The sequence below is a fragment of the Lupinus angustifolius genome, chromosome LG10 (genome assembly GCF_001865875.1).
Source record: "Lupinus angustifolius cultivar Tanjil chromosome LG10, LupAngTanjil_v1.0, whole genome shotgun sequence".
In the NCBI taxonomy this organism is placed as follows: domain Eukaryota; kingdom Viridiplantae; phylum Streptophyta; class Magnoliopsida; order Fabales; family Fabaceae; genus Lupinus; species Lupinus angustifolius.
This window is the reverse complement of record NC_032018.1, coordinates 2,709,278-2,723,031: the sequence shown is the minus strand read 5'-3', so window position 1 is coordinate 2,723,031 and position 13,754 is coordinate 2,709,278. Positions and strand designations below refer to the sequence as shown.

Sequence of the window (13,754 nt, the reverse complement as noted above, 5' to 3'; positions counted from 1 at the left end):
TATACCACTGAGTCGCTACCATTAAGCTAGAAATTGTAGCGACTTAGTAGTATAGTGACTATTTATCAATGAGGTCACGAGTTCGAGTTGTGGAAAGCTCCCCTTGGAGGGGAATAAAATAATGCAGGGGGTATTTAAGCTTAATGGGTGGCACACCTAGTATATTCATGAGTCTGGGAGGTCCATGTCAGAACTAGGGTGTTAGAGGCTATGCGCCTCGATGGTATGCTCATCCCTCCAATCTACATATTAGATTCTATGTGATATCCTATTTAATTGATTGATAAATAGTTATTAGATAAACATCAAAAGTAGATTTCAATAAATACAAATTAGAGCTACTATTACCTTGTTTGTGAGTCTATTGACACTCCTTAAATCCCAAACCCAATGCAGGACCACATACTTATAGAACCTAAGTCTTACTTGTTTGTGACACCATAAGTTGCTGTCTTTTAACCAAAGAAATTTACTTATTTATTGTTGAGCAGAGATACACACTCCTAATTTATTCTTCACACCCTGTGAAGCCAAAAAAAAAAAGGACTTTGTTCTGTTTTTTCATATTTTAATTCCAACATCTTGAGTAAAACTAAATTGTTATACCACCTCTGTTTACAGGAAAAACACCTAGCAAAGCTCATGCTTGTTTTTTTTTTCATCCTGACATATCTACCTCTTAAACCTTAGTAGCTCAACCCCATCACCTCCATAAAAAAAACCCAAATATCTACTATGAGTGAACATAGAATCTGGACAATTTTCAGTGTAAGTTGGGAAACATGAATATTATAATTGCTAAGATGTTGAATTCATTTCATCGAAGTTCATTTGGGTGATGATTGATTCTGCTATATGGCATTATCAATATGACTATTGAATCCCTTGTTCTACTACTATCATCATGGCAGTGCTACAGCAGAAGATACTAATGTATGCATTATTTAGTGAGGTGAAATTTATAAAAGTATTTTATATTTGTTATATATGAATGATATCATGGAAGGGCACTGCATGCTTCCGTTTCTCCATACGAATAAGAAATAACATAATTAACAGCACCAAGTATTTACAATAAGATAAAAGAAAAGGAACACCGAACCTTATTTATATTCCTTTTCATTCTGGCCATGTTTGCCACTACCTACCAATCACATCACATGCTAAAACCATCTTAGCCAAAGCCTTTTCATTAACCACATGATGATGATATTCCATCAACATAATGAAATTTATAATACAATTCAGCATCTAGTGTGCTAGGACCTTCCATGTCTTTGAACATTCTACATTACAGTGCTAGGATCTTCCCAGCGCCAGCACACACTACTGCTCAACAAATAATAAAATATTGAATCAGGTTTCATATGTCAACATTTTCACATAAGAAAAAACAAAATAGAAGATCAAACCATTTTGAATGGTGCGAAGAGTAGTGTATTAGTAGAAAGGAGGGGAAAGTTAAACATGATTTATGGGCACAATTCCATTTATTATATCATATTATCACAGGTCATTGTAGAACAAAATAAGAAAATTTTGGTCATATGGTCATACAACTAATGATTAAGGATATAATAAGCATAAAGTACTTAGAAAACTGGAGTAAACCATTTGTGTAAAATTGTAAATATAGAATGAAAGCATAATCACCACTTCTGCCCAGTATCAGGAAAAACATACATACAAGCCATTAGATACAAGATGAAATTGGTTTTTGGTTAATTATAATTTACAAGGGAGTGTGACCCATATACTATACAGCATGGTAAAAGTATTGCAGCTGTATAGGGAAAGAATGGCTGAAGATCAAATACCACATCATGTGTCTCCAGCTTCAACATCTGCGCTCTGGTCGAGTGCATCACCCAGTGACTGAAACAGATGAATAATGGATTAACAAATTTGATTTATATTAAGTCAAAATATCCATTAAAAAAACTAATGAGCCATGTGGGCTGCATAGACAAAACTTGAAAAATAGGGAAAACAAGAAGCCCATAAATATCATTTAACCTTGAACATTTAAAGAAGTTAAAACAACCATGTAGATGAAAAGGGATGATATGGAGGTAAATTTTATGGGGAACTTAATCTCCTCAACAGGGCACTCTTAAGATTCATATATAAATAAACAAATAAATAAATAAAAACAGGGCGAAGGTTAAGGTCAAGAAGATTCTGAACCACATTGGCTCGAACTCATTCCCCAAAACGAAATACTGACTTCAATTTAACTAGCAAAGTTATGCATAATATTTAATCTGGATAGGTTTCTACGTAAAAATGGCAGATATTTTCCCTTACGTGTAATTGCTACATAAAGTGTAAGTGTAACAAAATTTTAAACCTTTGTATCTTGGATTTCCAAAATTTTGACAGGAGAAGGGAAAGCGATAATTCAAATAAAAAATAAGCATTTTGTTCCTTTTTAAGCTACGTTTGAGCTAATAAACAACAAAGATCCTCGTACTTCAATATTCTAGCACATAAAAAGACCCTCAGAGGTTAATGTAGTTTCTACTGTATCATAGAAGAGGAGTTTGCAATATTGCCTGTGCTCCTTTATACACTAGCTTCAACTTGGTTATAAACCCTCTCCATGAAATGGGGGTAAGTGCATAACAGATGCAACCAACAAGGGAGTTAATAGCAGACAAAGTGTTTTACATTGAAGAAAGGAGAACTTCACTAAAATGAAATGTGATGGGTATGGCAAGAGCTACAAAAGAAGCTAAAAAAGAGATGTGTAAATTGCACCTAAGTCCTAACAAACTAGTTGCCTAAAGTATAAATCCAAAACAAGTATGCAATTTGACAGATTAATGGAAAGGATCAATGGGATAACTTCTATATGAGCACAAAACGGATCATTATTTGGACAGAAATATGCAGACAAAATTGCAATCAGTTGTTTGATGAAAGAAACTAAAATTCTCACCTCAGGATAGCAATCTTGACGAACAATTGTCTGATCTTTTATATTCACATACACTTGACATGATACTGTTGCCTGGAATCAGCATAAAATACTTTAAATTAAAGGCTGATATCAAATAGCCAAAAACACTCACATTAATCATGCCAATGAACAAAAATATTGAAAACAACCAGAAGACAAGTTCCACTCATTAATATGAATTTTGAGCAGGTCGTCAAGTTATATTATCAGACCCAAAATAAAATAAAATCTCAAAGTAAGCTACATTTCTGCTATACAATGTTAAAAGTCAAAAACTTTGGGTTACTTAAGCATTACATTTAAATGAAAATTCACGAGCTCACATACCCACTTAGGCATCTTAAAAGGAAATTAAACTTCGGCGCCAAATTAAGTTACTTTACTCGATCGTGTCCTAAGTAATCTTTCAATCAAAATTAAACTTCGGAGCCAAATTTAGACAAAATCAGCACCATTAGTTACAAACAATAATGTCAATGTCCAAAACTTCATATTTCCTATCATCCACAAATTTGCAAATATCCAATCATAAACAAAATTGAATTAAAATCAAAGTCAACTACCTTCAAAGGAATGTCGAATAAGAACAACCCGAGCTTCCCTTCAACTCGCGTGTCAGTATCAAACGGAATCACACCCTTAGCCAAATCTTCAATCAAGTAGAAAACATCATATATTACCTCAAATCCATCAATACTAAGCGTAGCATCAACATAGGAAGACCCACGCGCCTTAATTTTACCACCACCGGAGGTGACAAACCCTAGCTCTCTGTTCCGGTACCCGATGGAGACGGCGAGGGAGTCGTACGACAGAGAGAATAAGTCTCTGTTGCGAACCTTGACGGTCAAGGAGAAAGAAATGTCGAGAGTGGGTTTCGGGTTGGTTCGGATCGCGACCCGGTTGAGTCGGATCCGGGCGAGGTGGATTTCCGGGTCGGATGGGTAGAAGAGGAATATTGCAGGGGCGAGGATGAGGAGGGCGATGATGGAGTATATGAGGCAGCTGAAGCGGTTGCGGTGGTTCCGATGGCCGTGATATGGAGGGAGAAGAACGACGACGTTTTGAGAAGGTGGGTAAGGGTAGTTTGGGGAATTTGGGTTGGGGTTGGAGGGAAGAGGTGAGTAATAAGAAACGAATGACTCGTCTTTCTTCTTCCCTCTCATCGTGAATGGTATCGTGTCCTATCTCAGTGCCGGAGTGCCCTACGGTTTCGGACAAACACTTTCAAATCCGTGATCACTGATGATACAAAAAAAAAGGGATGTTACTTAAAAAATATCATTTCTTAAGCACTCAAGTATCAGACGTAAAGTAAAGACTAAAAACCATCTGTTTGTTTATTTGTATGAGATTAAATATTTGATTCATGTTAACAATATTTATTGCGAGAACCAGCTATACAATCCAAACGAATTAGTTTTTTTGTGTGACTTATGATTAAGGAATATTTTGATAGTGGAAAAAACAAAAATTAAAAATACATATACTAGTTAAAAAATTGACAAAAAAATGGATACACTGAGTTTTGCAAGACATTTTCTTAATTACATTTCAAAATGCTACGAAAATACGGTGTTCATCTGTCATTGTTGAATTTTTTTCCATGTAAATTTCAAAGGTCAGAGCTTTTGTCTGCTTTTTTCATCACATGCATCATCAAAGAGAGAGTAATTATAATATTGAACATGTCTCAGTGATTGACGCAAGTCTGATGCACACATATTAAAGTTGCAACAAATGTAGCAATCATTTTATATTATACTAATTTTATTGTAGGTTAGATAGTTTGTGTTTTGTTTTATTTCACACCTGACCCAATAAATTCTGTGTGTAAGTTACAACCACTAGTTGACGAATTTTTATTCCTTTTCACACCGGATATGTAAAGCAAACAAAGGATCATGGTGTGAGCAAAATTGGTGGGGTGGTCTATTCTTGTAATCACATATTCACGTGAAATATTCATGTTAGGTTCTATTAATTTCATGGATGTACTAAAAATTATTTATAATGATTTGAGTAATTATTCTTTTTTATGTTCATGTTTAGGATGTTGTTAAATTTATTTTTTCTCCTAATTTACAAGTTACAACATATTATTATTTAACCTAACTAATATTTATGTTTTTTCAAGTTAGATATAATAGTATGTATTCAGTATGCCTGTTTAAATTAAATTATTCTGAATACAAATTAACTAATGCATTTCACTAAAGTTTAGAATATTTAATATATTTTTTATTTATGTAAAACTGAAATAAGAGAATTGTAAAAGCATAAAGTATTAAAATTAGTATCTAAAACTTAATACTTTAAAATTATTTATGACGTGAGATATCCATATCATATTAGTGTGGAAAGATAAGACAAAGAAATAATTTAATATTAATTTTTAAAATCGTATAAGGATGAAATTGATTTGATAGGCTCATAAATGTTAATCAAAGGAAGGGATGCTAAAAATTAACAATAATGATTTTGTTCTCATTGTTATTTGGAATTTTTTAGGAGGGTAAATAAAAGATGAAAAATAAGATTAAAATAAAGATAATTTAGTTCTTTTAGATAAGTTGTTAAATATGTAAGATTTTTTATAGGGCTCATATATATATATATATAAGATTTTTTAATATACATATAAAAAATAAATAATATAATAATTATGTATAAATTTGTACAACGATAATATATAAATATCATTGTTGTTTTAATAACCTTATTGGAAATTTAAACACGAATGATTAATGTTAATAAGGATGCCTACGATCCAAGAGAAAATAATTTTTTAAACATAAATTATTATTACATGTGTAAAATATATGTTATTGATAAATATATAGGATTCCATTTCCTATTATTTCTTCCAAAGTTATGTTCCAATATCTTTTTGTTATTTAGCTTCACAATTTTTTTTAAAAAAAATTAAAAAAAAAAAGACTAGATATCTTGAAATATAAATAAATAAGTGTTCCAATGGAACTTTCTTGTCTATCGAAGATTGGCTGTTGATACATTACATGATCAGGCCATTTTGATTTATTATTATCAAATGCATGTGTTTAAAGGGATAATCCACTTTTAAAAATGATTACTCTGATGTATCATATAAACTCTTTGAAATGAAAAAAATAAAAAACTTCTCTATGGTGGAACAAAATATTTCTCATTTACCCCTCGAATATATTATTATTTTTTGTTTGCAAGGTAATGTTGTTATGTTGACTTAAATGGTTTACTCTTTTGAATGTGGTACAGTATCATTCCCCCTTGAATGTCTTCTACTAACAAGACATTAATTTAGTTGTATAAGTTTTCATTGAGTCCTCAAAGTTGAAGGTTCGATTTTTGTGAGCGACATTTGTTAGAAGGAGCAACCATGAACCCAGAAGGGATTCCTCACCCAAAAAATATGAGAAAATACTTTTAATAGTACCATTTTTTTTAATAATATCTAGAGTTCTAAAAACATTAGTCTTGAAATTGATCTAGGAACCTTATATCATTTAGCATAGATATAGAGTTTACTAATTTGGAGCTGAATTAAATATTTGGTACTCTTGAACATGATGTATAGATATATATAGGTTAAAATTACACAAATATTTAATGAAAACATTATTCATGGTAAATTGTCGTTCAGATTAATCCTTGACCTTACACAATCATTTTATTAGGAGCAAAGTCTTTCCTCTTTCGGTAGCGTACCTAACATAATCCGCGAAAGCCGAAGGTCATTATCGTAATTCAGTATCCTTCAAGAGTGCACTTTTCCTAATTCCGAATTTTGTTTGCATTTATTATATTCATTTATTTATAATTTAATAAGCGCATATTTTCTCTCTCTTTTCCTTTTTCTTCCACTTTCAGTTCTTGTTGGTCTTCCACTACTTAGAACCATGTGCTATTGCTCTCTCAACTGAACACGAACGTGACTTCTTCGTCAATGGCGAATCTCTTCTTCTGAGCTCTCGAAATCGAATCACACACTGAGTCAATCCACCGAGTCCGATTCATCACCGATCTTTCAGCATGTTAGACGGTTTGCTCGGTCGAGGAGGCTTCACCACAAAATGGTTTGATCTTCCATTTCTCTTCTTCTCTGTTAGTTATTATTTGCTCTCTGATTCTTTCCGATGTAGAAATCTGAAAATGTTGTTGGGTTGATGTTAACTGGCGTTTTTTGATTTTTTTAGCAAATCGTTGATCAAATCGACGAAGAATCGGATCGATGTGATAAGGAGAAAGAGGAAGGCGAGGGAGAAATTTCTCAAGAAAGATGTCGCTGATTTATTGGCGAATGGTTTAGATTCCAATGCTTATGGAAGGGTAATTGGTTATTGTTATTTTTTTGTTGCTATTTATAGATCTGGTTTATGTCAATTTATATAAGTATTTGATAGTTTGCATTATGAAGAGTATTTGATTTTTGATCTCGCTTAATTCTCCTGTTAGTCAAAGATTGAAAGCACTTTTAGACTTTAGTGCAATTGATAATTAGTTGTTTAGTGCAATTCATAGATTTGGTTATGTGAGATTCTTCACTGGAATCAATTTCAGAATCAATGCACATTGTACATGTTTTGGATTTTCTGTTTGTTATTTAAGATTTAAAAGACTGAGTTTTATTCATGCTGGGTTCTGCTGCTAGTCAAATGATGAATTTTGCTAATCTTTTGTTGATTTTGAACATTCTGTTTCTTTAGTTTAGAATGAAAGGAGAACATTTTCCAGTTATTTTTCTGTTCTGAAGCTTGCGTTCTAACAATCTTCTCAATGTTGTTGTTTGAATAAATGGAAATTATCTTTAGTTCCAATTGGAATTTGTACACTGCACCTGAACTGAAGTATTAGATTGATTTTATATTTTTATACTTTCACTTTTGCCTTTTAAACACACTCAACTTCTGCTAAAACAAACTGATTGCACCCCATTTCATAATGATTTACACGCTTCTTGTTCGTACTGTATATATAGCATTGCTCTTGCTTAAAAGAGACCATATAAAACTTTTAATTATGCAAATAATTATTGCATTTACAAATTTCAACACTGTATTTTATCATTTTAACATTTATATTGCTCGTGGGGTGGTTATATACAGGCTGAAGGACTTATTGTTGAGTTGATATTGTCATCTTGTTATGATTATATTGAGCAATCCTGTGAGCTTGTGTTGAAGCACCTCTCAGTACTGCAGAAGCCGAGGTATGGATATGTTTTAAGTGATTTATCATTGGATATTGATGTCATTTTTTGGGGTGATTTTTCCGTTTGAGTCATCGCTGATAATTGATAAAGCCATTAAGGCAATCTGCCAGGCTTGTTGTGTCTATTATAATTTCTCATGTAGGAAATTAAAATTGTACTATTAAGTATCAAGTGTTAAATGTCATTAGGAGCATGACCAACAGATACTAAATATTCAAATTTATATCTTCTCATGTACAAATTCAATACTCATATGTTCACTTCTCTTTTGGTGGTTAGATGAAAAGAACAATCAATGAAGGTTATAAGCTATTCAAACTGTAACAGATCTTTCTCAACATTTTCTTATTTGAGTTGAGCGTCTAGTTTCATTCTCTTTTTAAATTTCACTGTCTTGTTATTTTGCATTCTAAATCACAACTCATTATTTCGAAATAAACCTTAGAACCATTTCCGTGTGTCTGATAATATATAGGCGGCTAAAGAATCTCCCACATTTTTGTCCAGTGATCACTTTACTGGAATTGGATAAATACATGTAGTGTCTAAATAACCCTAAATGCTTGTGGTTGGATAGCCATTTCAAACATTTCCTCATGTCAAACTGGATAACTCACATCACATTTTTTAAACAGTGGATGTCCTGAGGAATGCAGGGAGGCTATATCGTCTTTGTCGTTTGCAGCTGCAAGATTTTCTGATCTACCAGAACTACGTGATCTTAGGCAAATATTTCAGGATAGATATGGAAATTCCCTTGAATGTTATGTCAATCAGGAGGTACTCTTCATTTTTATTTTCCTCCATTAGAATTTTACATGCTTATTACTTATCCCTGAGCTGATTGACTAAATTTTTTATCATCAGTTTGCTGCAAATTTAAATTCAAAATCTTCTACATTGGAGAAAAAGGTGAGCTTGATGCAGGATATTGCTTTAGAGTTTTCAATAAAGTGGGACTCCAAAGCTCTTGAACTGAGGATGTCAAAATCCTCTGCAGTTGCACAGGTGTTGTCTTCCCCCTTTTTTTTTTTTTTTTCATTTTTTGATTAGTTTCGTTGCTAAATTGAAAATAGACTCAATTCCTTACTTTTTATTTTCCTGTTTAGAAATCTTTTTTTTTAATTTGCAATTACTTATATATGTTTGTGTATGTACCCAAAAAAATGCATGTGCAGGGCCACACTAATTTTAAGTCTCACCCTCCTGCTGATTATAATAAGCCATCACATGGCCATGATGCTACCCCAAAAGGAGTCAAACAAGATGTTTTGTTAGAGAAAAGTACTTATTATCCTAATGATGGCCAGAAATTTCGGAATGGCAAGGAAGCTGCTTCATCAAAAGGAGATAAAAACGATCTTCATTCAAAATTCAAACTTCCTGAAAATGGACTCAAGCCACCAAATAGTTGTGATGATATCAATCTGCAAAGGAACAGTCATGGCAATCCGTCACTGGGAAGAGAAGAGCTTACTTCCAAGGAGAGTGATGAAGGCTCTTGGAAGCCAGGTAGTATGCTAAAACCACTTGGATTTTCATCACAGGATAAAAGAATGGGAAGTTTTGAAGGTGGTCCCAATCTTCATGATAGTTGGGGGAATGCCACCCCTCTAAGAGAAAGGCAGGACACTACAACTGCTAGGAAGTCTCCTAGTCATGCAGGATTTCATTCAAAGAACAATTTGAATGAGCCATTTGTTGTTAATCATGGTGGCCTACCTGATGCTGGTAGTAACTTTGAGAGAAAAGTTCAAAAGGATGAAACTCCTAGGTTACAGCCACCCTACTACAAAAGTGCTATCCCACCTCCTTATGTAAAACGTAACTCTAAACTGAAGAACAGCACACGTGGAACCGACTTAGCATCTTCACATATTGACAATGATGGAATTCCTACACATCATTCGGTACATGAAAAGCCTGATGCTGCTTCTACATCAGAGAGGATCCAAATAGGTTTGGAGAGGAAGGGCGGTGGACATGCACGACTAAGTAAAGTGGGCAATGAAAAAGAACTCCCTATCCATGATGATGCTACACAAGTCCCTGTATTGAAAAAAAAATCTACAAGGCAGAGGCACTCAAAATCGCAATCCAGTCACAATGGTGTCAATAATAATGATGCTGAAGTTGTGAGAAAACCAAGGAGCAGGCGACGAGACGATACAAGACGTGGCCTGAAAATTTTGTTTGATGATGAGCAGCATAAAACTGATGAAGAGGAAAGGATAATAGATAGATTACTGATCCATTACAGTAAAAAGCCATCCATCTCCATGCCTGAAAAAGCGAGAAGAAGATCTAAAAGTCGCCATGCACATTCGACCAGGGAATCCATAAAGAATGGAAATGGAGATGGGCCTGATCAGTCACCAGTGGGTATTACTCACCCACCACGATCAGCTTCCTTTCCACATGAACAATCAGGGGCAGTGGAAGTGAACAAAGTATTTACCCGGGCTGCTTCATTTGAGCCAGATAGATCAAAAGAAGCTCGACATGTGCATCCTAAGCTACCTGACTATGATGATTTAGCTGCCAGGATTGCGGCCTTGAGAGGGGAATTTAAGGGATAGAAATACAAGGAAGAATGCTAATTCTTTACCGGCATAATTGCAGTGATTATGATCATCCTGCTTTAATCTCATCTACCGATGGTATTGTTGAAGGTTACATGATGGTACAATAATTGCAAATTGTTTAGTAGTCCACCGCTTTACCTAGTAATCTGCCATGGCCATACCTGTGTTTAGTTACCAATAGTTGCTCTGCCATGGCCATACCTGTGCTGGTTATGTGTAATATAGGTGGTTACACGTAGCGTTTATTTTTTACCTTTTGAATGTAAAAGTCTTTGCAACTTCAATTGATATTACTACTGTCCAAGAGTTGAGGATGATAGAAGTTGGAATATGGGGTATTGTTTCAGAGTTCGTACGCATTCCCTACGCCTACACTTCCAAACAAGAACATGGTTGGAGTTACAGTATTACCATTGTTGTAGTTGTTTTGTTCCGAAATTAATCTTGAAATGAGTTGGTAAATTGAGCGGTGAATCGGGTAACTTCAACAATATATTTAACATGTGTGCCTTATAGTCACCAGCCTTGCAAAAATTTCCAACTCAGCTGAGCTACGATCAGACAAGCCCATTTTTGAACACATGCATTTATGAGATACTCCCATGTCAATTATTGCAAATTTACATGACAATGATTTTTGTTTTAAGATATTTTGTCAACAAATATTTGCTGTATTTACCCACCACATGATTGGAGTTACCCCATCTTGAAATTAGGTGGGTAAAAGGATGTTTGAAAATACAACAACGAACAAACTCTTAATCCTTAACTTCATTAAATGTGGTCATTTACATGAATCAATTGGGGTTACATTGCTCTATCAATAATTCAATTGACATATTATTAAAATTTAAATCTTTTTTAATTTTCTCATCTATGTTTTTTTTGTTTCTCTACCTCTATAAATTAAGCAAACTCATTTAAGACATGATTCTATAAAAAAATTATAATAGGAGATATACCTATTTTCTCTTAACACATTTCTTCTTAATCTTATATTGTTTGGTGTGTCACTCATTTAACACTACATTTCTATATTTGATATTTTATCACTCGATATTTAATTTCATATAACATTGTAGGTCTTATAACTATAAAAAAATTCATAAGTTTTGGTGACTTTTTTATTATATGATACCCTTAGAACTTCACAGTTTCATCCACCCAAACCTTGTAGTTTATAAATTTATATTCCCCCAATTTTTCTATCTTATTACATGATGGCCCCAAAGTACTTTAGAATTTAATCACTAGAAACTAGAAATAAGAAATGTTTAATTTAAAATCTATCCTAATGACACCATACCAAGATCAACATAGGCCTTTTTCTAGGTAGGTTTGAAGTATTTGACAGTAAAAGTAGGAAATTGACAAATGTGGCCTTTGTCAGAAGCAAACGCCTTTCCCATTCCCTAGGACCATCAAACCCCTTTTCAAGATTCTCATCCTTACACACCACTCCTTGTCAAAGGTAAAACAACAAAAGTACTATTTCCCGCCAAAAATAAAACCCTTCATCTTTTAACACCCTATTTTACTGTGCCTCTTTTACCCACCACATGTTCCACTAAGAAATCAGTGACAATGAAGGGCACATCAAAAGTTATAATGGGAGCAACCTTAGTAATGGTAGTGAGCCTTGTTGTGATTCTAGGCCTCATACTAGTCCTCTTGGCTGAGCTCTATTGTTCCTTCTTGCTCCACCGCCGTCAAATGAGAAACTCCAACCCTCAAACCACCACCACCGCCACCACAACAACAACCATAGCCAATGCTTTTTCCCCTTCACATTCACCAACACTACACCCTCCACATCAACAACAACAACACTCTCCTCCTCCTCCTCCTCCTCCACCACCACCACCCTTTACAAGCATTTGTTCTCAAGGTGTTCTCCAAGCTCCAAGAAGCATCCTTTTCCCTCCATTTTCTTCCATACATGACTTACATGAACCAAAGAAGCAGCATCAACAGCTTTCTGAGCTTCATCAAATTATTCCAATCCAAACTCAAGATTTAAATGCCAATGCAAATGAAAACTCATATTGCATTGGACTTGTTTCTGTTCCATCCTCACTAGAATCATTCATGTCAAGAGCACCCTCAAAGCCATCTCAACAAGACTCATTTCAAGGTACTACTACCGCTATTGATAAAACTTGCAGTGGTGGGGAACACCTTGTGTACATTTCCAACCCCATTTATGAAAATGAAGAAGGTAAAGAGAGTGAACCAAATACCCCATTTGAGACACCGGATACTTCACCTTCTCGTTTGGAAATAAATGGTTCTTCTTCTTCTGATGATGATGATGATGATGAAGTTGAAGTATCTCATTGTGGTGTCCAAACATTTCCATGCACACCTCCTCTTACTCCAATGAAGAAGCTTCATGGCCCTGAAAAGGATTCTTCTGTTTCTCTTAGAGATGCTAGGTCATTGGGCACTTCAGGGAGTGATTCTCATAGCAAAAATGTTCTCTTTTCCTCATCTTCTGCTTCACCTTATACTTCTCCTTCATGGTGATTGTGATTCATCAATGGCTTAAAGTTAGATTGTTCAAGCTTTTGTCGTGTGCATTTTTTTATGTTTGTTTCATTGTGGTAGTTTCTGTGAATATATTATTAGTTCTAGATTCGTGTAAGATCAAATGTAGGAGAATCAATGAGAAGAGGAATGATTTATCATTTTTTCATGCCTCTTTAACAACTTTTTTTAATTGTTGTTAGTGAAGGATCAAAGAAAGAACGTTATTAATAACTCAATAATAAATTTCCTACTATAAAGGTATGTGCAACTCATTTGACAACTCTATGTGCATGTGTAATCTTATTGCATATTATAAATAAATAAATAAAAGACAAACATGAAAATCACCTTCTTATCGAAGATTTCATACTTTAATACCAACAATATATCTTCTCTTCGTGTGCCATTAAATATTGGGTGAGACATTATGATTTTTACCAAACAATAATGGGTATGAGATAATTAT

General features: G+C 34.1%; 3 protein-coding genes across 4 annotated transcripts; 2 read left to right on the top strand and 1 right to left on the bottom strand.

The window, feature by feature from the left end:
* On the bottom strand, positions 1,628-4,261 carry LOC109358857. The gene is made up of 3 exons (XM_019603338.1): positions 3,526-4,261; positions 2,942-3,013; positions 1,628-1,875 (listed from the first exon to the last, which is right to left on the bottom strand). Exons 1-3 carry the CDS (start codon positions 4,126-4,128, stop codon positions 1,822-1,824), a joined length of 729 nt encoding a protein of 242 aa, XP_019458883.1. The 5' UTR covers positions 4,129-4,261; the 3' UTR covers positions 1,628-1,821.
* Positions 6,790-11,230, top strand: LOC109358645. Its single transcript, XM_019603000.1, has 6 exons — positions 6,790-7,038; positions 7,159-7,291; positions 8,068-8,171; positions 8,810-8,954; positions 9,042-9,182; positions 9,353-11,230. The coding sequence occupies exons 1-6, from the start codon at positions 6,995-6,997 to the stop codon at positions 10,751-10,753; spliced, it is 1,968 nt and encodes a 655-aa protein (XP_019458545.1). The 5' UTR covers positions 6,790-6,994; the 3' UTR covers positions 10,754-11,230.
* On the top strand, positions 12,071-13,449 carry LOC109357841 (pollen-specific leucine-rich repeat extensin-like protein 2). Of its 2 annotated transcripts, XM_019601894.1 has the most exons (2): positions 12,072-13,251; positions 13,289-13,449. In XM_019601894.1, the coding sequence occupies exons 1-2, from the start codon at positions 12,344-12,346 to the stop codon at positions 13,305-13,307; spliced, it is 927 nt and encodes a 308-aa protein (XP_019457439.1). In that variant the 5' UTR covers positions 12,072-12,343; the 3' UTR covers positions 13,308-13,449. The 2 variants fall into 2 exon arrangements, with proteins under 2 accessions (XP_019457438.1, XP_019457439.1); XM_019601893.1 differs by having other exon boundaries at positions 12,071-13,449.